Source organism: Epargyreus clarus, unplaced genomic scaffold, assembly GCF_041222505.1.
Source record: "Epargyreus clarus isolate Ecla_fem2 unplaced genomic scaffold, WU_Ecla_fem_2.2 ptg000002l, whole genome shotgun sequence".
Lineage (NCBI taxonomy): Eukaryota > Metazoa > Arthropoda > Insecta > Lepidoptera > Hesperiidae > Epargyreus > Epargyreus clarus.
The window spans coordinates 2,989,076-3,016,379 of NW_027332210.1; the positions used below are offsets into that span (position 1 = coordinate 2,989,076).

The following is a 27,304-nucleotide window of genomic DNA, read 5'->3' on the forward strand; positions in this document are numbered from 1 at the left end:
AAATATTAAATTACTCATAAGTATTGTGAAATAATAGTTTCATTTATCTGTACCTATACCTGTTTTATGTGTATGTAAGTTTCTTGTTTTTACCAGATTGCGGTTTTTACTAAATACCACGGAATAATAAAACTAGTTTTGTTCCGTAGCAAATAGATACGCCTAAAGAAGAATGTTACTTGTGTCAAACATGAAAGATTGCAGACATTTTCAATAAAGTTTAATATCTACGTCAGTAGGATAATATATCTATGGTTTAATGACACCAAATTTTAAACATGATACGTTTTTCTCATAACAACAATCGTTTTTTACGCAAGTATTGATATGTCGCAATGTTTTAGACTTTTTACCATACATCTACCGTTATACCTACAAGTGAGATATCAGCAATGTTGCACGTAAGTTCTTTTCAAAACCTATTTAAAGTCTTAGCAGATATTTAAGCTTTTTACAGCACTATAAAGCATTTAAGCAACTTCCTACAATCGGTTTTAAAAACGCACGTTTAAGCGGCTGTAATGAATGCAGTAATGCTGCATCGCCTTTTTGCATTCAGTTGGCTGTATCGAGCGTTAAAAAGTAGCTGCGATCGGCGCTCAAACGTAGCGGGATGGAGCGTTTGATCGCTGCATTTAGCTTTTGAAAAGCAGCTTAATCGAAATGCTATTAGTAGCTTGTCTGCTGTATGTACCTTTAATGATATTTGTTCTGATTTTTGTAACATTTGAAGATTCCCATCGTAACTTTTTAGTCTATTTAATATTTTTTATAATTGTGATTTTGTCAGGAGTCCGAAACCAAGACATCTAATATGCTTTAAGAACTGGACAGCTGATATGATCATGGAAGTCATCCACAGTGCTATGAACCTCAAGTGCCGTTTACAAGATTCGCACCAGAAGAAATTGGTGAGTTGATTTGGTTAACTATTGGAGATATCACTGGTATACTGTCATTACATGACAGCAAGAGGTGGAGTCATAGATTAGTAAAGATTAATCGCTCCTAACAAGAAAATGTAACCTTTTGATAATTGTAACCGTCATCTATTTTCGTGTTTGAAAAATATTTAAAAAATGTAGTTTTTATATCATTTACGAATGAAACGATATTTCTTCGCACTTTTTCTTCGATTTCGTGTCTTAACTGCGCATGTCGGCATTATTCCGCGTAAACTACACCATGACTGCCATTAAACGGCTAAAAGAATTGTCAGAAGTAATTTAATGGCTTCCTTCAATTACAAGGCGGTGAGATATGTATGCTTATCTATGGGTGGAGTAAGTTCCAAGTTAGTTTTCTGGCGATAGTTAATTTACTCTTCCAGAATACAGCTGCGCTACACTGCTATTCGTACCTATTATTAGGCAAAATAGATGTGGTGAGTGTGTCATAGGCAATTAGAGTTCTTCCTTAGATTATTTTATTTGAATTCTTTTACTTGGACTTGCAGATCACGTGAACTACATGATGTTAGTCGTGTTCTCTAAAGGGTGGAGAAAAAACCGAGTGTTTTATAACTGTATTACATGTCGTGTTTTTAAAGAACGATTTTAAGTTATATTTCAATGGCTTTTTCTGTAACAGGACATTTTAACAAATTGCAAGATAATGATCCTACAGGAAGTAAATGAACCGATACTGAACATGGCGGTATCCAACGCAGCCACGCTTCTGGGTGCTAACGACGTGAATATTACTGATCATTTGGTGTGGGAACACGATTATCTTGGCAGGTAACTTTGATTTAATAAATAGATTACGTTATATAGTAAGTTAATAGTTAAGTTACTTAGTATATTAAGAGAATATTTCCGGTAAAATTCTGAGATCTGCTTAGACGAAATCTCTGCGCTTAGGTGGGCAGAATAATATGAAAAAAAAGAGTAAAAATAAATTTCCAGAGAGTATCTAAGGCACAAAAAATTAAATCCCTTCACGCTGGCAGGTCTACAATAGGTAGAAAATCTGTGGATGCATTTGAAATATGAATGTTACGTACCTTTTTTGAAAATATAGTAGTAACAGACGAGCAAGCAGTCCTGATGGTAAGTGGCTACTGCCGCCCATGGACATCTGTAATCAATACCAAATAGGATTAGATATTCCTGCCTGAAGTCGGCTACAAAGGCGCCGCTCTACCCCTGAGGACTAAGTTGGAACGCCTCGAAAAAGTATGTCTCCCTTACCGCACCCTTCAAACCAGAACACGGCAAAGTTTAACACTGCTGTTATGAGGCAGAAATAGATGGTCTATAAAATATTACTAAGTACTCATTTTATAGCGACATTTTCCGTGTGGTTTTAAGGCAGTCTGATCAAAAAGTCGAATAACTGTGAATGTAATGAGGACCTCCAAACTCATGTTTCATTTCACTTCATCACTTCACTTCAAATATATAAAATACTAGTGGTGCCCGCGGCTTCGCCCACATTTTAAAGAAATAATATGACATACATAAAACGGAAAATTTGTACCTTCATTGGAATGACAGTGGTGCCATCTGTCGAAAATTGGTCTTACCAACTCCCAAACCCTCGGCTCTTGGACAACAACTTTGCTAAAGATCATCACTTGATCAAATGCATAGTTTCCGATTCTATAACTACTTACGAATTAAAAATAATTAAAAAAACCTTTTCCCACGGTCTAAATTGTGAATCTAAACCATTCTCAAGTCCACTTGAACACACACAACAAATTTCATCAAAATCAGTCCAATCGTTTAGGATGAGTTCAGTGACATACACACGCACATAAGAAATATATATATAAAGATTTGCAATACTGAATATTTTTTGTGTGTCATTTTTAGGGTATTCTCCACCATGGCTGACGCGATCTTTGTGTCCACTATGACCCATATGTGCGTACAACGCTTCGCGGACCAAGCCTCCGTCCCAGTCCTGTGTATGAGGTCCCGAACCCACGCCAGCATACAATCTCTGGCCACGGTTATGAGTATAATTGTGAGTTTTTTTTAATAGGAATAGCAGACGAGCATGCAGTCCGAGGGTGAGTGGCTGCTGTCCATGGACGTCTGTAATCGATCACAATTAAGATGAGATTCCTATCTGAAGCTGGCCAAAGATCTTGTCGTCAAACCACAAGTTCTTGCTATCAGCCATAGATTAGTAAAGATTAGTCACTCCTAACAAGAACATGTACCCAGTTTTGAGAATTGAAATAGTTGCGTAAAAAAGTTTTGCCACGTCTCCGTGCTAAAATGTCCCTAAAATATTTGAAATAATTATTTATTATGTAAATTACGCAGTATTAGTTATTTATTCTTAAATTTTCTCTAAAAATGTTTTTATTTGTCAAGAATTAAAAAAAAAGAACTTACTATAATAAGTCATTTGTGGCTTCATTCAATTTCAAGGCGGCGAAGTATCTTTACTAATCTATGCTATCAGCAAAAACATAAAGGTAGTAAAAACCTTTGTGATTCTACCCTAGATGCACCACAGCTATCATCTCCCACCTTTAACCTATTTGTTACGAGCTACAATGTGCGATTTGAAGGGTGTGTTAACGCCAAACGGATACATACTTATGAGAAACATTCAAACTTAGTCTACAAGGGTAGCGAGACAACTGTGGTCAATCTCAGGTAGGAATCTAATTTTATCTGGGGTTGATTACAGATTTAGTCTTCAAGGGTAGCGGCGCATCTGTGGCCGACCTCAGGGAATCAATTTTATCTGGGGTTGATTATAGATTTAGTCTTCAGGGGTAGCGGCGCATCTGTGGCCGACCTCAGGTAGGATACTAATGTTACCCGGGGTTGATTACAGGAGTCCAAAGCAACAAAAGCAACTTACAGTCAGGTAGTAAAAAATGTTTGATACGCCACGCCTCTAATAGTGTTTCGTTTGTAGATGTAAATGAATCCGTATAATTATTTCCGTATAAAAAAAGCAGTGATAGCCTAATGGTTAAGAAACGCGGCTTCTCAATCGAGGGGTCCGAGGTTCAAATCCCAGGCACGCACCTCTGATTTTTCAAAATTATGTGCGTATTAGAAATTTCTAATTAATTAATTATCACTTGCTTAAACGGTGAAGGAAAACATCGTGAGGAAACCTGCATACCTGAGAGATTTATAAAAAATCTCAAAGGTATGCGAAGTCTACCAATACGCACTTGGCCAGCGCGGTGGACTATGGCCTAATCCTTCTCGTTATGAGAGGAGACCCGTGCCCAGCAGTGGGACGTTAATGGGTTGATGATTCTTTACAGGAAGAGTTTGGCACAATGAAGTGTGTGAATGTGTCGTATTTGGGATCACCACATCCAGTACTCAATTCCTACTTGCTTCTCTGTCCGATGCTTGGAGCGAATATTAAATTTAAATGTTGCTGTGAGGTGAGAGAAACTACATTTAATAATTAAGTTTAAAGATAATGAAAGGAGTGTTAAGCTCTGCTGTTTTCTGATTGAAGGGTTTGGTAAGGGAGACATATTTATTCGATTCGTTCGACTCAGTCGTCAGGGGGAGCATCGTATCGGCGGGCGACCTCAGTTAGGAGTTTTATCGTAATCTGGGGTTGATTATTGCTGTCCATGGGCGGCAGTAGCTACTTACCAGGTGGAGTGCATGGAGTTTTGATTTTTGCTCCATTGATCTGCATTATTATTGATTGAATTATCGTGGTATAGTATGCTTCGCGGAGAAGTAGTGGAGAGAAAGTCGTACCCAGCAGTCGGACATAAGAAATGGTTGACCGGGGATCGAACCCTGCACCCTGCAACAGACCGGGCCGTCATAATCAAATATTCCATTTCACTTCGATTTTAAATCTGTCCGTTTTTGTCCCGAATAAGCATTTCCCAATCACGCCCAAACTCAATAAATTATAGACTCAACCCGAAAAAGGTTCAGATATGTTTCGATATAGGTACTTATTTTTTATATTTGTCTCACTTACACTATTTTATCCTTCGAACGTGCGTCTCGTGGCGTAGGGACGTGATCGCAACTTGTATTTTGGGCAATACTCATACTATGCCCTCAGACTAAAAAAGATAGAATGGGCCTGTCGAACAAAATTTAAATAGATGTAATGCTGGAACCTTGGCAATTGGCACTCGTCGCTATTTTCAAACCTCTACAAACGCGCAAACGTGAAACCTATACGAACCAATTGAAAAAAGATTTGTTCATAAAATCCATCATAGCGTTGAGTCACTCACAATTATAGGTAGGTATTCATTCAGAGAAATGGTGTGTAAGGCTGTGTCTTTCTTTTTTATCTAAGTCGTACTTGTAAGCCGAACGGATAAACTTTTTATTGGATTATGGTTTAGAATAGTTAAGATAATAAACGTCATATTTTTATTTTTATTTGTAACAAAATGTTACGTATCAAATACCTACCTATCTACATATTTTATGTTCGAAAAAATTTGACACATAAATTTTAGATTTTATTTCTACCGATTATTTATTTTCTATCGTCGGCTATATAATACCGATACTGACTGCGCTGGGCTAAAGAAATACCTATATTCGTGTCTTCAAATAAGATTTTATAAGAATACCAGACTAAAAACAGACAGACATTTTTTATACGTACCTTAAAAACCTTAATGATTTCAAGTAGATATTATTAATTAATTTCAAGTATTAAGTAATATAATAAAAACAGTGAAATAGGGAATACGCACATTTTTATTTTATTATTTTAAACCACTTATCACATCGTTTTAACATAGTAAAAAATATCTGGAGGCACGGCAGTGCCTCCGCCAAGTCGAGCCAAAAGAAGCGGCACGGCCGTACCATACTTTTCCCGAAGCAATTCGGCCCATTTTTGACCCCCTGTAACTTCGTTGCATATGAAGCTAGAAGCCTGAATTTTCAGGAGCCAAGCAAGAATTGTATAGACACGGTATATTTCAAATTTCATTCAATTTGAACCAGTAGTTTAAGAATTACAAGTAGTCAAAGTTCGTAATTTTGTCACTCACTCACTGACTGACCGATCATCAAAACTTTAAGGCACTTCTAGCAGACATAGAAGGTTGAAATTGAGAATACAATTAGTGTTTAGTATATAACTCACGGAAAAACTATAATATTTTGCAATTTCTTTCCGGTTATCTAGATACACCAACTACATTAAATAACTTTGTATCCTATATAAGTTATATAGGATTACAAAGTTACGTTTGCAGTTAATGAATCTGTGTTTCTGTCCGCGAAATGTACGAGTAGTAGGGGAGCCCATGATGTTAAATGGATAGAAACTCGAGCGTCGATAGGACCTATACGATTGTATAGATTACACTTTAGTGAGTGAAGAAAAGTTTGTATGATATTTTTCGATTCACGGTGGGAATAGCTTCTAGAGGATTCGAAAGATGTAAAAAAATGAGTCAGACGGACATACTCAAGGCGCAGCAGAAATATGTTTATCTGCTGGTTTGCAGCTATACGAGAGGTAAAAATGGAGAAAAAAAATTACACCAGTGCATTAGATTTTCAAAAGGGGATATTAAGTTACCCCAGATGTGTCGCCCATTCGAAAGACTGACGATTCGATTCGACTCTTCGAATATGCAAAAAAAAATCGTTTTCTTGATACACTCGAGGGCGTAAGATTATTATACAGGAAATTCCAGCTGATGTTTTACTTCTCATAACCCTTCATCTGACGATTGAGTGGAGGGGTCGAAAAAATGTATTTTCAGTGACGCTATCAGATAGTGTATGTACATATTGTCTTTTTAAATGACTGTGTTTTCACTACATAAACGTGTGGTATGATTATGATGTTACCCGTTTTCTAGCATTATTTCCTTTATATTAAAAAAAAAATACCGCGCTCAAGTATGTCCAGGTAACGATTTTTTTGCAACCTTATTACGCCACCCTCAAATCGTCAGATTGTTATAAATTTATTGTTTTCAGCATGTAATTAAGCTACTATAGATTTCACGATATTTTCCCCGTGCGAACCCTCCAAATGGATGGTTTAAGATACTCTATAGGATGTAAGGTATCTTCCATATCTTAATCTGCCGCGTTCGAGTCACTCTCGAAATCCCCTCTTGGGCTCCCCTACTATTATAGGCGACGTCAATTGTTTTTATTCTCGAGACAAAAGAAGTATTCAATTCCAACTTCAATTTAACTTCAATACAAATAATGGGTGAAGTGCGAATCGAACTCGTACACTGAGAGTTCCGTACCAAAAAAACATGTGTTTTTTATATTTACTAATTGATATTATAGCAGCCATAGAATGCATTGTGAAAATGTCAACTGTAACATCTATTACGGTTCAATAGATAAAGTGAAAAACGCCAAAAAATAGCAGGTCCTTATATGTTTGTCCCTGTAGTTCCTGGACTAAAATAGGGCTACGATATCCCCTGCCTGTCGTAAGAGGCGACTAAAAGGGGGCTTCCGGAGTTGGGCGTAGCAAGAGTGGGAGCTCGAACCGTCCTATAAGTGTCCCCGGGAAGGACGGCGGTATGTGTGGTCGCATACCGTCGTGAACACCGGATAGTTTAGGAGGAGCGAAACCTGCTCCCCCAGGGCAGAGCGCTTGGAGGACTTCGGTTGCGTTCCGTCGGAGATCCCAGGGTTCTCCAACAAACATTGAGGACGGCCACCGGGGGGTTTTAGTGCGGTAAAAGTCCCACATAACCCCGCGTCACTTCCACGTCATCGGGTACCTTTTGAAGATTTCCTCCTCATAAAGAAAAAAAAAACTCTCCTTTATTTGAAAGTTTTTCTTTTTATTTTTAGTACTTGTTGTTAAAATGGCCATCATTATACATATTCCGTAAAAAAAGTAGTAGTAAGTTTATATCTATTAAGGTTCCAGAAATAGAGCTCTATGTCAGACAGAAAAACGGACAGCTTAGTAATAGGTTCCGTTTTTACCCTTTAGGTACGGAACCCTAAAAAGTAATATAATATCAAAAACATTCCGAATTTCTGACAAATGTCATGAGAATAAAAATAATATGTTACGGCTAATGTGCCTAATCAGATAAATTAGCTTGCCCATTACCTAAAGTACAAAACGAAGATTGTATCAATTTGCCCCTTGACGTCGTTTCGTGCATGCCATGATGCCTCGTCGTGTCATGAATTTACGACAAACATTGCATATTTTCAAGAAACAATATCGCTTTGCGGCATGATGTCGCTATGTGTCACGATACGTCGTTATGTCGTAAAAAGGCACATGTTTTAGCCCTAAGAACGAAAGTCGAAACGAACGAAAGAAAGTCTGAAAAGATGTTTCGAATTTTAATACATAGTTAATCTGCATATTATTATCTTCTAGCTAATCTTGAGACTAACTAGTTAATGTATATGCTAACGTATTCTGCAATCTAACGGTAACGTACACAAAATACAATAACTGTCGTGAGGTAAAGCAACTGTCACCGTATTATAAAATAATAATAAGTTTGTTTCCAAGGAAACAAATGTTTAGGCAAATTTCGCCCTTGTTGTGCTTAAATAAATGTCTGTATGAAAATAAGCATACATAATTATAAAATTTTACAAAGTTCACAATGTAAAATCCTTAATAACTTTTAAACGGATTACCCTAATTACACAATTCCTTTTGCCCTATCCGTTTTAGACCTAAACCTACCAAATGGCATTAAAGACAAACCAATATCTACACAAACAAAAAATCATGTTTTCAACTTACGTAATATTTGAAAAAAATACGCCCTCTATATTATTCCACTACCTCATAGTGTTGCTTATATGGATAAAATTCTTGAAAGTAATGATAAATGACAAAGTAAAGGAAAAGCCTCATTTTTAAGAAAATTTAATTTTTTTCATAATAATTTGGCAGTTAAGTTACCGCCATTCATTAATTTAAACATTTCGCATATTAACAATATTTTGGCCTTATGTTTTAAATCATTCGAAAGCGGACGTTTTGTTCTCCAAGAATTTATATTTTTATGTTCGACTTAGTTAAGGTTATTTTTAGGACCATTATAATAGATTTGTAAATTGCTATGCGTTTGTAACTTGCTATGCGTATGCAGAGTTTACATACAGATGTAAAGTTGACAATTTACGAGAATGACTTTTTCGAGTCAAATCCGAATGATTACTTAACAAAGAGATATTGAAAATCATATTCAACGTTATTACGAAGTTGTAAACAACGAAAAATAAGAATTTACTAATTAATCAGTTATCTATTTTTATTAAAAAATAAATCCTCGGCGGGAACTTAGTTGCCAACCTATTACTTTCTCATACTAAGCCGTAAGTCATGGCCATAACATCGAAGAATTAGTTGATTAACCGACAAATTCTTCAATTTTATGACTTATGTATAGTCCTAAAGAATTAAACATAAGTCATATGTTATGTATAATCCTTAAGGATTAGTATGCCAAGGTATGAAAATATATGTATTTTCTTCAAAATTTTCCTTTTACTTTAATTTGTCATAACATAACATTACTTTCCAGAATTTTATCCTTATAAGCGACACTATCATATAGTGGAATAATATAGAGGGTGTATTTTTTTAAAACTGAACTCGTTCGATTCCCGGCTAAGGAAAAAGATATTTTAAAAACTAATGATGCAGTTATAGTTTTTATCAAAATCGGCCTCGTAACACCTTTCAGCACTTTTCGCTAATGCATTTTTCGATATTGTTCGGTGAAAAATATGGTCTAGCTGAAAATATTTATTATTAATATACTTTGCAAGTAATAATTTTAAAAATAACTACAGGTTGAATGCAGAAGACAAATACAGACTAATAATTTAAGTATGATTTCATTATTGGTGAGTAAACTTACTGAAAAAGGATTTACTGTTAATTTCCTGAAAAACGGTTGCACTATTAGTAACTCTATGGATAATATCATCGCAACTGGCCACAACGTACATGGTATACATAAATTTGAACAATTTGTCAAATCACCGATATGTGATTTGACAATGTCAAATAAATATTGGCATAGAAGACTAGCCCGTACTAATCCGGAATATATGCGCATTTTAAAGAATATTGTGACTCGTCTTGATGATGTGAACATTACGACGGATATGTCGACTAGTAAGAAACCATTTCCAAAACTTTGAACGGGAGCGAACGATATACTGGAGATCGTACATACAGGTTTATGTGGTCCCATGGAAGCAACTTCATTCAACGGTTCAAGGTACATGTTATTATTTATCGACGATTACACTCGAATGACATATGTTAATTTTCTCAAACATAAGAGTGAGACTTTACAAAATTTAAAAAATATAAAGTTCGCGTTGAAAAGGCAACTAGCAAGTCGAACAAGTGTATGAGATCAGATGGTGGAACGAAGTTTTGTAATAGAGCTTACGATATTTTTTTGTCAACAAATAAAATTCTACATCAGAAGGCGATATATAGTATATACCACCAAACAGAATGGTATGGTTGAAAGAGCTAACAGAACTATTATCGAAACATCGAGAAGTCTATTATAAATTGCAGCGAATTTGAGCAAGAGCGTTAAATACTGTGATTTATATCAAAAACCGGAGTCCGACGAAGGCAGTGAAGTGCCACTACAAAAATGGTCTGGGAAACGAGTAGATGTTACCTATTTATGCTTATTTGGATGTGCAGCGTATACTCTTATACCAAACAGAAAAGACGAAAATTTGATGCAAAGTCAAAACCAGTGATTTTTGTCGGATATTCATAAGAAGATATCGATTATTTAATACGAAGACACGTGAAATCACAATCAGTCGAGTTGTTAAGTTTTTAGACGATGTTTTTCCTGAGGATAACGGGAGTAATTCCAGTTGTCAAAATATTAACTTTTTCGATTTAATTTATTGTCATGTTCGAATGAAAGTGGTGATGAATGAAAAGAGTGCATGACTGATCCTGGTGTTACAGGTGATATAGGTGTACGTGTGCCTGCGGTTACAGATACAATTGATGTAAGTAATGTGACTAATGCTATGACGGATGTAAGCGAGTCTGAAGTAATGGAACGTGAATCTATTGATATAAGTAATGGTAGTAATAGGCGTTATCCTGTTAGAGAGAGGAAATAAACTAAATTTTACAACTTTTTAACATGTGATTTAATTTCAGAGAGTGGTCCTGTAACGGCCTGAGTGTAGGCCTGATCGTAATTTGTGCTAAAATAAAATCAAACTTGAGTTCTTGTTGGACCTGCGCGTGATAACATGGTTATAGCTGACTGAGTGATTATTTGAGACCAAAAACAATGTATTTTAAAATTATTGCAAGCGTTTGGTATGTCCGTTTGTAAGTCCGTGTCAACTTCAATGGAGGTTGATTTGAAATAAACAAAAGGTAACTCAGATAGGAACAGTAGTCTACCGTGTCAGAGTTTAGTGGAGATTCAACTATTTAGCCAGTTCCACGAAAGAGTTATGTTTGGTAGTATTTATGTAGAGTTTTGTTATAGGTGGGTAATATAGATAAAGGGGGCGTATTGTAAGAACCTTTTTAATATAAATTGTAATCTATATTACTGGTTGTGTATAAAATGATATTGTTCGGTGACTCACGATTAAAATAGAAATGAATAAAAATGTGGTGTAGCGGAAAATATGTTTTATTAATATACTCTTCAAATAATAATTCTTACAATAACTACAAATATTACCTACAAAAAAGAACGCTCATTCTCGTAAGACAGTGAGAGGGCTTTAAAAAAATCTGTTGTTGACATTTAAGTAATAGAAGGTCCCGGAAAAGAAAAAAAGTAGGCATACCTACAAAAAGGAATGAGATGCCATCAAAAACACTGCTTGTAAAAAAATCCAAGCCTCGCCATTCAGCTCTTCCACCGTAAAAAGTCGTAAGATCCATGCAATTGCCAAGTCCAATCTATTTATTTGAAACATAAAATATTTTTAATATTGATATGGTCCCATAGATGTTGTTAGGTTAGATAGTGAGATAATACCTGAAGACAGAAGGTCTCTTAAGTAGAGACTGCATCAACCGACTTGGATTGCATGGATCTTACGACTTTTTACGGTGGAAGAGCTGAATGGCGAGGCTTGGATTTTTTTACAAGCAGTGTTTTTGATGGCATAAACAATTTTATTAGTGATTGAAGTATTTTTTTAAAAATTATTTAAAGTATCAATAAAATTTGACACATTTGAACGCCGCCATTTTACGCGCTCTTTGAATGACGTCACGTAGCGTGATTTGTATTAATATTGATGATAACTGTATGCACATAAAGGTATTATTAAACGTTTTCAGGTTTCATCGCTATTTACATCATGGGAAAGGCTAAATAACCACTTTATAAATATTTCCTAGACTTATTGTGCAAAACCAGTACTATAAACTATAAATACATTATATAGTGTTTTTTCTTTTGCAAAAGATGCGAAAATACGAAAAATGTGGAGCAATTTACATTAACATTTGTATTTACTGTAACAAACAATAATTTTAGGTAAATGATTTTAAAAAATTGCATTGATCATCTACTTCGTTAGGTACTTATCGACTTCTACAACAAATACTATCATTTGAAACACACAAAATGCATTATAATCTATTATAAAGATAGGTGAAGATCGGTGATTGGTTGAAGGTGGTAGAACCCTTTGTGGTTCGACCCCGGAGGCACTACCGCCACACCTATTTCTACCTAATAACAGCAGTGTTAGGTGATACTGTGTTCCGGTTTGAAGGGTGTGATAGGAGACAGACTTTTCCAAGGCGTTCCAGCTTAGTTCTCAGGGGTAGCGGCGCATCTGTGGCCGACCTTAGGTGGGAATATCTAATCCTATCTGGGGTTGATTACATATGTCCATGGGCGGACTGTATGTTCGTCTGCTACTCCTATATTATAAAAAAAATAATATTAACATAATAAGTTATGATCAGTTAAATATTTCCAAATTGACCTATGCATAAAAACCAGTTTATTCATTTTGCATATTTTAGGTAAATAGTCCGATTTTGCTTTGACAAAACTACTTTCAATCATTGTTCTTGATTATTCCTAATAATACTATGTAGAAAAATCGCACTAGGTAATAAATGACACTGTAGGAATATAGACAATAACAATTTTTCTCTCAAACAGTTTGAATATCGACGCCGATAAACATCGTAACACGCTATGTGACGTCATTTTTCGATTCGACCAATGGGAATGCGTTTTGCAAATTTGAATTTCGCGCGCATAATTTACGATTTTTGATTAAAGTTTTAAACAATTTAACACGAAATAAAGAAAAAATAATGGTGTAGATGTAATTTCAGGACCGTAATGTACCGAGGAACAAAATAACAAGCAAATCTAAATCACATGCATATTCCCTATTTTCTATGTTTTTTACAGAAATGTCCAGTCAGCCCTTTGCTCTACAAAATTAGCGAGGATATGACGTCACAGTCACAAACTGAGTCTAAGGAGTGCAAGACAAAAGAGGAGGTGTTCAAAGACACTAGAGTGGTTATAGCTGGTCCCACTCATAGTAAGAAGAAAGAGGATTTCAAGTTCTGTTTAAGTGTAAGTAGATTTATTATTTATAATACTAGCTAACCCAGCAAACGTTGTGTTGCCATATAAATAAAAAAAATGTTAAGGGTGAACAACCCTTATCACTTAGGGGTATGAAAAATAGATAGTATCCGATTCTCAGACCTACTAAATATGCATATAAAATTTGGTGAAAATCGGTAAAGCCGTTTCGGATGAGTACGGTAACTAACATTGTGACACGGCAATTTTATATATAAGATAGGAGTAGCAGACGAGCATGCAGTCCACCTGATGGTAAATGACTACTACTGTTCATGGGTACTTATCTGTAATCAACCCCATGTAAGGTTATATTCCTACATGAAGTCTTCGCCGATACGGTGCTACCCTTGAGGACTAAGCTGGAATACCTCATAAAAGTAGCTCTTTTTTACCACACCTTTCAAACCAGAACACAGCAGCATTTAACATTGCCGTATAAGGCAGAAATAGGTGTGACGGTGGTGCTGCCGGAGTAGAACAACCTAATAACAGCAGTGTTAAGCACTGCTGTGTTGTTGTTTGAAACCTATCATTCCAATTTAGTCTTCAGGTGTAGCGGCGCATGTGTCCAATTTTACGTAGAAGTCTCCTTATCTGGGGTTGATGTCAGATGTCCATGGGCAGCAGTAGCCACTTAAAGTCACATGGACTGCATGCTCGTCTACTACTCATAAAAAAACTCATTATCTACTCCAAACTTATTTAGGTGACACCTTAATTTCAGGATATAGAAAAGAATACAAGCCAACCCTGGATATTCTTCCACACATGTCCGCGGGGTGAAGAAGTTGCGGAAGACCTGTTTCTCCACTGCAACGCTCGGACATTCTCCGCATTTGAGAATATGCACTTCATAGCCGCTGCCTTAATGGCTAATGCGGTTAAGGGTTATACATTTAGAGGATCTTTTTGTACATGTTAATTTGCAAGTTGTACAATTTTTTGTTGTTTTTACATATCTTCTTGTTGTTTATTGTTGTAATGTTTAATAAAATGTAATTGTTACTTATGAATATCAATTTTTATGTACAGAATTCATTTGAGTTTTAGATCTATTGAATATATACAAGATATAAATCTAGTTGAAAGAAATTCATTGGAATTTTATATGTCATGAATACATCTTGTTTTTTTTTTATAGTTATAGAACATTTATTGCATGGAATAGTCTGTTTTTTTCAAATTGTTTACTATTTTCCAAAAAGAAATCAATATTTCATGTGATGTTTTTATCAAATACTGCATTCTGTTTTACAAAGTAGTAAGCAAAAATGTTTATTAATAACATTTTTAATCAAAGCGCTAGCTAGATTATTGACTTACCAAAATCTTCCTCATTGAATTCTTAGGAAGCTTCAAAGTTTTTAAATAAACAAGAAACAAGTGTTACTGTGTGAATACAAGTGCTGGATCGAATAAACTATGATTTTAGAAAATAAAAAAATGTAATCAATTGTAAATTTAATATTATTTCTTAATTAGCTACAACTATACACACTTAATTAATTAACAATCTTAATCTACTTGGTTCTTATATTTCCCGCGCATGAATTTGGGTAATGGTACAACTCCGGAGCATGGTATCTGGCCGTAGACCTCGCATATGCATGCTCTTTCACAACCAGTACCGAAGTTGGCAGGATTATCTTTCTTCTCCGCAGCAATTGCCTCAGATTCTAATACTTCCTTACTCTTCCCTACAGTCAGCATCAAATGATTTAAAATATCTTCCTTTGATTTATTGTCTATGTCCACTAATATTTGCCTTCCATCGTCAAAATAACATTTTATGAACGGCGAAGGAGTTAAATTCTTCAAAGTAGCCACTTGTACGTCCGGATTTTTATATTGTATCTGTGGTAAATACCAGAATACGAACTCTTTAGCGCCTGTGTTGTTCTTACCAATTATGTTGTATGCAACAGAGAATATCTTGATTTTGTCCTTAAATACCAGCTTTCCAGCGTTTAAATAGTCTAATGTACGACGAATGGGCGCTCTTCCTTTCATAAACGGCATTGTTGATTAGCAGTTTAGTTATTTTATTATTAATTAAAGAATATAACCTCACACTGCTTGAATGGTATTATAACTGACAGCCGATAGTGACAGAGCTTGACAGTTTTGTTATTTCTGACGTTCTAGTTTCGTTTAGAAATAGTATAACAGTTACATGACATTATTTTACCATAATAGCGCAGTTGGTTAGTGCCTCAACAAAACAGAAAAATTAGTACGTCTTTGAAAAAAAATATAAATGGTAAGGCTGCGTCAAGACCTGTAATAACATTGGTCAATACTTTTTATTGTACATTAAGTTTGAAAGGCGCTCTGAATCCAAACGAGCAATTATATTGTACAATAATACGTACAGCACAATGTTTTCGTGTTCAGTCGGAGAATAGTAGAATAGTTTTCTCCATAACGAAACACCTTGTGAAGTGACGGTAGATGGATTGACATTCAAAAAGTGTTCTGTAAAGAACCTATTTTTAATAAAAAAAAACTCATTTGATTGGAGTAAGAATATTGCGCAATACTGACCCTACACTATACAATAAAAAATATAACGCAATAAAAAGTAAACTCGCTCAAACTTTCGTTCAATCTTTGCGCAATTTTCAATATTAACCCTAAACGGTCAATAACATTGCACAATTCGCAATATTGCACAATATAATTGATAGTTTAGGCGGCCTCTAAGGGTTGTATAATATTTTTAAATTAAACGTTCGTCTTATTGTTTTTACTATACCAGTGCTATTATAAGTAAAGATACGATAGCGTGTTAAGTGGCCCATTTTAGAGTTAGAATAAATACACCGAGAGACCACCATATGTTCTACATTTTATGTTTGCTGTTTAATAATTTTAAATATTTTTTGCAATGCTGTGTGGCAAGCTGATTGTGCGCGAGTCCTTAAAGTTGTTAATCAAAACAGAATCTCATGACTTGTATGACATTGATGGCAATCACTTAATAATGTCATTCAACCAATAATTATCATTATCTTGTAATTACAATCAAAATCAATATGATGTATCAAAAACAGCGCGCTACTTCAAAATAATTTCATAATGTACTCTTTTCATTGCTTCATAATGGTTTGTTATTAGGATATCGTGTACCATCACCATGAAGTGTGGTAAAGTGAAAAACCCTTGCAAAATCTGCTTCCAAAGCGTCAGCAACAAAACCGGGCTGCAATGTAAGGGTGCTTGTAAAAAATGGGCCCACTACAAGTGCCTGAATTACACGCCCGGCAAAATCAGCGACATAAAAGCAGGGATAATAAAAGTCACTTGCCCATGCCCTGATTGTTCTACGTCGGTGCCGAAGGAAATCCTTACGGATCCGCCCTACACTTGTAACAACCAGGGATGTCCAGCCACAAAGATGCCGGTTTGCGAGTCCAACGACTGTCCCAGTAAACAGAAACCAATACCACAGTTCCATTCGTACCCAACGCCACCTAGACCTGCGACTCCAGAATGCCAATTGCCTCCGTGTGTGCCGCCTGAACCCACACCACCTTGCACGCCACCTAGATGTCCAACGCCTCCTAGAGTTTGCCCTACGCCGCCTAGGAAATGTCCTACGCCGCCTAGGAAATGTCCTACGCCTCCTAGGAAAAGTCCTACTCCACCCAAATGTCCTACGCCTCCTAAGAAATGTCCTACACCACCAAGAGTATGTCCTACGCCTCCAAGGAAATATCCTTCTCCGCCCAGAAGAGCTTCTCCTCAACGAAGACCTGTTTCACCTCCAAAAAGGCCCGTTTCACCTCCGAGAAGGCCCGTTTCACCACCGAGAAGACGGATTTCACCCACAGGACAAGGATCTCCGCCGAGACAAAGAAATGCTCGACCGATATGCCCACCGTGCCCTAAGCATTGTCCTAAGAAAAACAAAGGAGCTATTCAAGCGAAAGAAGCGGAGAAAATTTGTCCACCGCAAGAGTCCCGCTCATGTTCTTTCATTTCTACTAAATCCTCTGATTCAGGTAAGCTTCATACTATCTGCTTCTACCAGCATCATAACTAGACCTTTAAAAAACTTACTTTAAAGGTGGTAGAACTGTATGGTAACTACGTCGCTACTTTTATAACTACTTGCGTTTTACAGACAGTATTAACCTTAACGCTGCTTTGTTCAGGGTTGGAACTGTTGCTATTTAGTCCTTAAAGGTAGCATCGGAACCTGTGATCACAAAGATGCATCTGTGATCGATTTCTAAGATTGTATGACTTTCCCTCAAGTTAAAAAAATCTTCATTAAATGATGAAATGAGTGAGTGTTCATTTTGTTAATTAAATTTCAGGAAAGACATGTTACGAGATTCCCCGTTCCTCGTCTTCGGATTCTGGAATGACCAGTGTTGACCCTCAGAAAAAGGTGTTTTGCACAATCGAAGAAATGTGCAATACTGTTGGACAACTATCCGATCAGCTTAACGAATTAATGTGCAAGATGATGACCGCTTTCGAAAGAAGAAATTGAGACAAACTACAAAAGAAACGGCATATTTCACTTTATTCATAGTTGTTTTTGCCTTAGTATTATTTGCGTGTTCTGGTCAAGGTGCTAAAATATTCTCGGAGCGTTAATTCTTAGCTAAAGAAACGAATTGACCGACTTCAGTTACTTAAAGGTCTTTGGTTTTAGAATAAGTGACGTAGTTGGGAGTGGGTAAAATATCAGGTTCGCGTTTTTTTATTATTAGCTTTAAATTTAAAAATAATCTTAGACACAGTACAGATATTATACTGTGATATTATAGATATTATACTGGATATACTGTGACTTAGACCAGAATATACCTACTACCAAAAATGTGAGGAATTATGAGTGCAATAATTGCGTTTGGATAATTTATTGCGTAACGCTAGTTTAAGAAATTATGACGGCGAACGAATGATGGAAAAATAATGTAAATAAACTTAACCGAAAATTTTGTTTGATTTATTGACATCAATATTAATATTGCCCAAGAGTTTTATGTTCAAGAAATGAATACTATTATCCTAAAATCTATTCTTACAGTTAGTGTCGGTAGTAAGAAATTCGCGCCTTTGTTAACATTAAAAAATGCATAAGATGTAGAATATGGAGTATGAGCTAATGCGGATTTATTCTCTCTAACTCCCAGCACTTTAGATCCCAGCACGATTTATTACTTAGCTAGTTATAGAAGCTTGGTGCAGCGATCAAACGTTATCCTGCACACGTTTGAACGCCGGTCGCAGTTACTTTTGGACACTCAATGCAGCAACTGAACGTGTAACAGTTGATGCATCAATACTATTGTTGCTAGAATGCGCATTTTATGCAATATGCATTTTACGCAATTGCATCGCAATTGCATTGCATTTTTAATGCATCATGATAAACGCATGCAATAATTAAGGAAGAGATCGCTGCTTAGCGATAAGGCCGCCTATTGCATACGATTAACTATATAATTGTATATCATTGTTATGTTCTGTTGAAGTGTGCAATAAAGAATATCTATCTATCTATCTAATTAAATGAAGATCGTCTTAAGGAGTTCTTCAATTTAAAATTTTCTTGATTGCAATGTTGATAGGATTGTTTTGATAGCCCATTATATGACCTTATTGTTTGTATTTTTTTCTTATCATTTTATCTAAATATCGGATCTGTGTTGTTTGCACGTGCATATGTATATCCATAACATAATCAACCGGGAGTGTAAAAAGCTATTATTGTTTTTGAGCAATTTTAATCATTAGATAGAAAAAGGTGTTTTTTTTTTAAATCTTTATAATCTGTATAATTCACAACAAGAAGGGAAATCGCCGATGAGTTTTCATCTTCTTGATTGCCAAAATAAGAAGAAAAAGACCGGTAATGTCAAATTTGCCACAACTTACGTCAAACAAAACTTTTAGAAAAATGAATCATGTTAACTTAAATATGATATAAAGTAGGCGTATCGTAAGCCTTAATCATGTTCGAAAACTACAAACGTAAATAGCAAGTGAATTCAGAATGTCAAAATGTAAAAAAGTGAAGAATCCTTGCAAGATATGTCTCGCGCCGGTAACACAGAAAACAGGTCTGCAATGTCAGGGGGCGTGCGAGTGCTGGGTGCACTACACCTGCCTCAACTACACTCCTGGTAAGATCAAAGACATAAAGGCCGGGATCATCAAAGTAACATGTCCTTGTCCTGACTGCAAGTCGACGTTGCCGAAAGAATTCCGCACAGATGAGCCCTTCAGCTGCGGCAACCTGCAATGCCCAGCGAACCATCCTCCAAAGTGCGGTAACGCAGGTTGCCCTATCAACCAGGATGGACCAGACAAGATGAACCAAACGTCGGCAACGAAGCCAGCCTGGCCGCCTAGTAAATGTGGGCCGGATTGCAAAGAGTATAGTCATCCCAACGTACCTGGAGCTCAAATGCCGGAGCCTAGCCCTGTTCAACGGCATCCTGGTGGTATGCCAGGATATCCCCAGATATCTCCTGTTCCCGATGCGTGTCTTGGTCAGCGAAACTGTCCATCTGGTTGTTCCTCTTCCCACGACGTGCCAGGAGACTATAGACAGGATCCTATGGATGGTTTGCCCTCACTGGGAGCTCTCGAGCAAATGTGCCAAACGGTTGGTCAGTTGACGAATCAGATTAACTGCTTGATGCAGAAAATGAAGCAATCGGTCCAGGACAGACATGGTGGAGGTTGCAGTGGGAATAATTGTCCTCAAAAAGGGACTAAATCTATGTGCCCTAAACCTTGCTACTGTCCTGGAAATCCAGGAAGAAGAAAGCGAAGTTAAAACCAAAACTAACTTGTCCTCGTCGCTAATGAAATCACCGAATGCTACTAAATTATATGAATGACTTGTGGGTAACTTTGTGCTTTTACAATTATTACTTTTGATAATAAATATTATTACAGCATAATAATATTATTATTTTCAAAACTAAAAATCACGCTTTAACAGTTTTTGATACTAAAAAGCAATAATTGTTGCAATCTAGTAACTTTGCGATGAACTTTCTCTAAGGCGCTTGAGCAATCTTGCCTCGAAAATCGTTAATCCTGAGGATGTCGATAAGGACAATGGTACAAAATTATTAAAATCGTGTATTGTCATCGGTTTTCGATAATTCTTCAAAATTTTGAATTAAACTGAACGTTCTGAGTGGATAGAAATTGGGTTCAAAGATTCCGTTACATAGTAACATACCTACATACATACAACCCAAGCTAATAAAAGAGAATTTATTTATAAAACTTTGAAGTAGTATGTGTAGTAGTGTGTGTGTTTTTTTATACAATATAGGAGTAGCAGACGAGCATGCAGTCCACCTGTTTGTAAGTGACTACTGCCGCCCATGGACATCTGTAATCAACCCCAGATAGTATTAGATATTCCTACCTGAGGTCGGCCACAGATGCGCGGCTACTCCGGAGGACTAAGCTGGAACGCCTCGGAAAAGTCTGTCTCCCTTACCACACTCTTCAAACCGGAACACAGCAGCGCCTAACACAGCTGTTATTAGGTAGAAATAGGTGTGGCGGTGGTCCCGCCGGAGTGGAACCACATAGGGTTCTACCACTGTGGTGTGTGTGTGGAGTACGACTCTCATATAACTTCATAGAGAACAGTAGTTCTATCAGAAGCCGATCACAGATACGTTGCCACACTTCAACTGTTATGAAGGGTGTGGTAAGGGAGACTTTTCCGAGGCGTTTCAGCTTAGTCCTCAGGGGTAGCGGCGCATCTGTGGCCTCAGGTAGGAATATCTAATCCTATCTGGCGTTGATTACAGATGTCCATGGGCGGCAGTAGCCACTTACCACCAGGTGGACTGCATGCTCGTCTGCTACTCCTAATACTATAAAAAAAATCATTTAATTATCAAATTTCTGACTACTAACGATCGAAAGACAATGACTAGAATGAAGACATAGTCAAATTTCGTTCTTTGCTAGCCAAACATTAGATAGATTGATTAATAATAAGGGGCGTAAGATTATCGCCTGATATGTCTATGAGTTGGCATTTTTCAAATTCATATTTCTTAAAAGCTTAGATTTACAAAAACCAAAGCTCGTTTTCCCAGATTTTTATCCGTTTAAATACTAACTCATTTAAAAAATAACTCAACCAATACAATCTCTTTGCACAATGAAACCGATCTCAAACTTACGTGAAAATACGACAAATAGTAAATTTAGTTGCTATCTTCAATCCTGGATCGATGCAAGATCAACAAACTTAGTTTGATTGGCAATCAGAGTTGCACAATGCATGTCAGATGTCAAAGTTATACGAAGTTGGGATTACATGGGAATGTTGTTAATATTTAGATTAAATGTGCTTTCGAAATATCGACTCATGCATTTTCGATTAAATAATTTGGTTTTACCGTTAGCGTTTTTTGACAATATTTTAAGAAGGTGTGGTAAGGGAGACATACTTTTCCGATGCGTTCCAGCTTAGTCCTCAGGGGTAGCGGCGCATCTGTGGCCGACCTTAGGTAGGAATATCTAATCCTATCTGGGGTTGATTACTTATGTCCATGGGCGGCAGTAGCCACTTACCATCAGGTGGACTGCATGCTCGTCTGCTACTCCTATATTATAAAAAAAAGAAATAGTTTGAAAAATATTTCGAAAAATAGACTACTGCTTCTCCCCTCCCTTCTTCCAAGTCTTTATCTAACAATTGAAACTGAATTTTAAAAAAAGAAAACAGTATTCATAATTTCATTCACATTTCATAGTTCATAAGAAGCTAACTTCCCTTGCGCCTCTTAATATATAACATCAGTACACTCTCCCAAAATACTAGATTATAACAAGATCTGGTCGCTAGCAACATTTCTGTGCAATTTTTCCCCAAAGATATATTTTTATAGTACGTAAACGAGCCTGTATTATATAAATAAATGTAAGACAACAGTTATTTTGGTATGACAAATACATCAATAGTTTATTTTTACAGACGTTGATCGCACGTGTTCATCCACTCAATGAAACAATACCTTTACTCGACATTTTGATTGAATCATATTTTTGGAATCAAATTGTTTCAGAATACGTATTCCTCGTCATAAGTGCTTGTGGTCTAAGATCCCGATATAAGACGACCTTCACCGAGCTACTTAATGGATGAAACGTTTATATATTAAACTAGCTGACCCGAAAAATGTTAAGGGTGAACAACCCTTATCATTTAGGGGGATGAAAAATAGATGTTGGCCGATTCTCATAGATACCGGATAAGCACAAAAAATTTCATCAAAATCGGTCAAGCCGTTTCGGAGGAGTATGGCAACGAAAACTGTGACACGAGAATTTTATATATTAGATTAAATATGTCAAAAAGTATATAATAAATGGGTTGTCTATAAAAAATTTAAGTTACAATGTTGTTTATTTTTTGGTGACTTTCAACTATGTAGTAGGTACAAGTACATATGCATTACCGGACACGGCCACACACGACTTGTTACCAATTGGTAATAAGCTGTTTCTCGGAACTTTGACGGTTATTGTACTGCTCAGGTTGTAGGATTTATAAAATAACTAGCAGTGCCCCGCGGTTTCTCCCGCGTTAAAAAGAAACAGGGGCACAGCTAAATCTTAAAGCTAGTGCTAAAATATAAGTTCTAGTTCTAAAATATAAGTTGCCTAAGTTACTCCTTATTACATCAGCTACCTGCCAATAAAAGTCCCGTCAAATTCGGTCAAGCCATTTCAGAGATTAGCCAGAACAAACAGACAGACAAAAATTTGGAAAGATTTTATTTTGGTGTATGTACCGTATGTATATTCATATGCATGTAGTAAAAAGCGGTTATTTCAATATTAAAACAGACACTCCAATTTTATTTGTATATATAGATGTAATAATTAAAATTATATGATGCCTAAAGCGATTTTTTTTCTATTTTTCCGAAAATCCATTTTCAGTCTCGGAAACCCAAACATTGATATCATTGCGGTAAAGGATTTATCAAACAAAATAATTGAAATTATCAATAACTCTTAGATAACAAACAAAATATATAATTACAATATTCATCATTACAATATTCATCATCACTGTAATCAGTGTGTGGGAAGACAGTTTATTGCTAAAAATGTTTTGACTCGAAAATAAATGGATTCAAAAAATTATGAATACAGTGTGATAGAAAATAAACAGAAGATGACGTCGTCAATTAAATTCCAGTTGTTGATTGTAGCTTGCAGTAAGTGACATGATTTTATTTTTTTTAACGTGTCACATAATTGTAATTTAAATTTAATTTTATGCCACTAATTGGACTTAGTTGCTTCGAAAATTCTTTAAACATTAATGACTTTCTTGTCGGCATTTGCCATCATCATCAACCGATTACTGTCCCACTGCTGGGCACGGGTCTCCTCTCAGAATGAGAAGGATTAGGCCATAATCTACCGCGCTGGACAAGCGCGAATACCTTTGAAAACTGTTTTAAAATTATTCTCGGGTATGCAAATTTCTCACGGAGTTTTCCTTCGCCATTTATGCATGTGTTCATTTATTTTTAAAAAGTACATAACTTCTTCGTCGCTTCTTCTTCCCCATAACAAAACACCTTGCAAAGTGGTGGTAGATATTTTATTATGTAACGGGTACTCACGATATGCGTTTTTTATTGCCGATATTTCGACCCAGTTGCATGGATCGTAATCGTGGATCGTGGTGGTGGTAGATAATTGACCTTTAAGAATAATTCTGTAAAGTGTCGCCTTTGAATAAAATATTTTTGATTACATTGTTAAGGAGCGGTAGTCAAAGTCGGCGAAAAAAAAATTTAGCTAGTCTCTGAATCTTTTTTCATTCTGTGTTAAGGGTCTAAAATAAATAGTCCCTAATTTGGCGGAAAAAGGTTGATTTGTTTGAAGAAATTTTCTTTCTTTTTATACTAAGGTTAGAGAGGGCGGGGATCTAGAATACCTAAATTCAAAGATTTAGTTTGTGTCGTTATCATCCAAACATTTACCCTGTTTATTCGAAGGTCGAGGTCAGTGGACTAAGATCCTCGGAGGCCCGGAGCTGAGTTGAATGGAGGCCTCCTAGTGTAAAAAGTCGATTTGATTTTACAAAATTACAAATGTGCCATAGATTTATTCGCCGAAAATACGTATGAAGGTGGTAGAACCCTTTGTGGTTCGACTACGGCGGCACCACCGCCACACCTGTTTCTACCTAATAACAGCAGTGTTAGGCGCTGCTGTTATGAAGGGTGTGGTAAGGGAGACAGACTTTTCCGAGGCGTTCCAGCTTAGTCCTCAGGGGTAGCGGCGCACTTGTGGCCGACCTCAGGTAGGATTATCTAATCATATCTGGGGTTGATTACAGATGTCCATAGGCGGCATCGCCACTTACCATCAGGTAGACTGCATGCTCGTCTGCTACTCCTATATTATAAAAAAGAGTATGATTCCGGTGACCAGTCTTTTTCGCTGATTTGTACACGTTTCACGGATTTGGTTCTGAGGACTTTTTTTAACAACTGTGTTTGGGGGCTCCTCGGGATTGGGGGCCCGGGGTGGACCGCCCCTTCCGCCCACCCTCTTAGTCCAAGAGTTCGAGGACTTGATTAAAGCCACGGAACTTACAAACTTCCGCTCTATGACCACAGGTTAAGTAAATATTATCGACGATAACAATCTTGTTATCGTATATTTCACAGAAGTACCAAACAGTCATAGCTGATCACTTATGTCGTAATAAGTCGTTAATGATATAAACTGCTTTTTGAACATTAATACTTTTTAGGGGTCCGTCCCCTAAGGGTTAAAACCAGGTCCTATTACTACGCCTTTTTGAACTATAATAAAAATCTTTTTAACCGAAACCGAAATGAACACGTGGCCTATTAAGCTTTCGCTGTGTGTCCGTCTGTCACAGGGCTCTATCTCGACTGTAATAGATAGTTCAAAATTTTACAGACTAGGTATGTACCTAGGCATAACAGTATAGAGCCGTAATAGGCAGACAGTCAAAATTTTCCCAAAGCATTTATTTCTATGGCTGATATGACAACAACTTACTACAAATACTAAAAATAAAAGAAAAAGAGAAAATTTGGTTGTACGGAACCCTTCCTGTGCGAGTTCGACTCGCGCTTTGCTAATTATTTATAATATAACTAGCTGACCTGGCAAACGTTGTGTTGCCATATAAATAAAAAAATGTTAACGGTGAACAACCCTTATCACTTAGGGGCATGAAAAATAGTAGCCGATTCTCAGACCTACTAAATATGCATATAAAATTTGGTGAAAATCGGTAAAGCCGTTTCCGAGGAGTACGCTAACTAACATTTAATACTATGCAGGCTATGAAGTACGCCTTATCTGCTGATAAGCGGTCATTGCCACCTATATATCTCTGTAAGCCGTGTAAGCAACTGTAAACGCTGTTATAGAGCGCAAATGTATTTTGTACTGGGGACTAAGTTGGATTTTTTTTTTATAATATATGAATAGCAGACGAGCATGCAGTCCACCTGATGGTAAGTGGCTACTGCCGCCCATGGCCATCTGTAATCAACCCCAGATAGGATTAGATATTCCTACCTGAGGTCGGCCACAGATTCGCCGCTACCCCTGAGGACTAAGCTGGAACGCCTCGGAAAAGTCTGTCTCCCTTACCACACACTTCAAACCGGAACACAGCAGCGTCTAACACTGCTGTTATTAGGCAGAAATAGGTGTGGCGGTGGCGGAATTATTCGTGTAAGTGAATTTCCCTGTGGAAACTATGATAGTGGCAACACTCAAGTCTATAAGATAAAGATAAGATAGAGATAAACGAGTTTCTTTCGCGGCTTCTTCTCCATAACGAAACACCTTGTGAAGTAGTAGTAGTTGTACTGACATTCAAAAAGTGCTCTGTAAAGAACCTATTTTGAATAAAAATATTTGATTTGATTTGATTTGAAAATCTAAAATCAGTTTCCCCCTTCTCAGAATGAGTCCACCGTGCTAGCCAAGTGTATTGGTAGACTTTATAAACTTTTGAGAACTTTATTTTTTTTAAGAAACTCTCAGGCGTGTAGGGTTCCTCAGGATGTTTTCGCACCGTTAAAGCCAGTGACAATTATTTCTAACCTAACAATGAAAATAACAGTTGCCCGAGATAACCTAACCTAACCTAACCTAACTTTCGACTTCCCGAGGTCTATGACCGTCCATTACTTTAGACGCTTCACACGCTGTCTACACTCATCCCGCACTAGATTTTTCCTGTATCGTGGATGCCATAGATACACACATAGATAAATGTACAAAAACCCAGATCCAAAAATCTAAATTCATCATATAGAAAGATATCTGGCCGGGGATCGAACCCGGGGCCCTCTGCGCGTCAGATCGGTATGGTTACCGCTTCGCAACTTATAATATCAATGAATTATGATGCCATTTTTCTTATTTTCACAGTAAATATAGGCCAGATAATTGTGGGTTACAGCGTGGGTTGGTCTGCACCCATCATTCCAAAGCTGCAGAACCCAGAGCTCAGTCCGTTACCAGAACCCATAACAGATCTGCAGGCATCATGGGTTGGCTCCTTACTCTACATTGGCGCTATGATTGGTAAGTCTAATTACTTTTTTTTTAATCTTTATTTAAAGAGCTTTGCCTTTTGGCAATGTCGCTCTGTAGTAGCATACAATATAATTAATGTATAATGATATAAAATGGTATATGTTAACTATTTCTTAAACCTATATTAACTAATTTATATAG

The 27,304-nt window shown here is 36.7% G+C and overlaps 4 protein-coding genes across 4 annotated transcripts in view; 3 read left to right on the forward strand and 1 right to left on the reverse strand.

Moving 5' to 3' along the window:
- The first annotated feature begins 142 nt into the window (after positions 1 to 142).
- Positions 143 to 14,462, forward strand: LOC140744486 (ornithine carbamoyltransferase, mitochondrial). Its single transcript, XM_073076104.1, has 8 exons — positions 143 to 218; positions 255 to 401; positions 791 to 911; positions 1,591 to 1,739; positions 2,820 to 2,973; positions 4,247 to 4,372; positions 13,355 to 13,525; positions 14,265 to 14,462. Exons 2-8 carry the CDS (start codon positions 328 to 330, stop codon positions 14,460 to 14,462), a joined length of 993 nt encoding a protein of 330 aa, XP_072932205.1. The 5' UTR covers positions 143 to 218; positions 255 to 327.
- A 524-nt stretch (positions 14,463 to 14,986) lies between these two features.
- mRpS25 (mitochondrial ribosomal protein S25) lies at positions 14,987 to 15,638 on the reverse strand. The gene has a single exon (XM_073078011.1). It carries the CDS (start codon positions 15,557 to 15,559, stop codon positions 15,056 to 15,058), a length of 504 nt encoding a protein of 167 aa, XP_072934112.1. The 5' UTR covers positions 15,560 to 15,638; the 3' UTR covers positions 14,987 to 15,055.
- Positions 15,639 to 16,480: 842 nt separating this feature from the next.
- LOC140746016 (uncharacterized) lies at positions 16,481 to 18,084 on the forward strand. The gene is made up of 2 exons (XM_073078002.1): positions 16,481 to 17,544; positions 17,863 to 18,084. The coding sequence occupies exons 1-2, from the start codon at positions 16,677 to 16,679 to the stop codon at positions 18,039 to 18,041; spliced, it is 1,047 nt and encodes a 348-aa protein (XP_072934103.1). The 5' UTR covers positions 16,481 to 16,676; the 3' UTR covers positions 18,042 to 18,084.
- Positions 18,085 to 19,385: 1,301 nt separating this feature from the next.
- Positions 19,386 to 27,304, forward strand: part of LOC140745984 (uncharacterized) — a 34,901-nt gene continuing 26,982 nt past the window's right edge. The window contains exons 1-3 of the mRNA XM_073077961.1: positions 19,386 to 20,313; positions 23,695 to 23,772; positions 26,996 to 27,151. Coding sequence (XP_072934062.1) covers positions 19,554 to 20,313; positions 23,695 to 23,772; positions 26,996 to 27,151 — 994 coding nt within the window. The 5' untranslated portion in view covers positions 19,386 to 19,553. The remainder of the gene's footprint in view (positions 20,314 to 23,694; positions 23,773 to 26,995; positions 27,152 to 27,304) is intronic.

Bases quoted from the DNA above. Each gene is read 5' to 3' on its own strand.
- LOC140744486 (XM_073076104.1), top strand. From the start codon at position 328: ATGTCGCAATGTTTTAGACTTTTTACCATACATCTACCGTTATACCTA. The intron at 1,740-2,819 runs GTAACTTTGATT...TGTCATTTTTAG, and splicing joins GAACACGATTATCTTGGCAG to GGTATTCTCCACCATGGCTG. The intron at 2,974-4,246 runs GTGAGTTTTTTT...GATTCTTTACAG, and splicing joins CCACGGTTATGAGTATAATT to GAAGAGTTTGGCACAATGAA.
- mRpS25 (XM_073078011.1), bottom strand. From the start codon at position 15,559: ATGCCGTTTATGAAAGGAAGAGCGCCCATTCGTCGTACATTAGACTAT.
- LOC140746016 (XM_073078002.1), top strand. From the start codon at position 16,677: ATGAAGTGTGGTAAAGTGAAAAACCCTTGCAAAATCTGCTTCCAAAGC. The intron at 17,545-17,862 runs GTAAGCTTCATA...ATTAAATTTCAG, and splicing joins TACTAAATCCTCTGATTCAG to GAAAGACATGTTACGAGATT.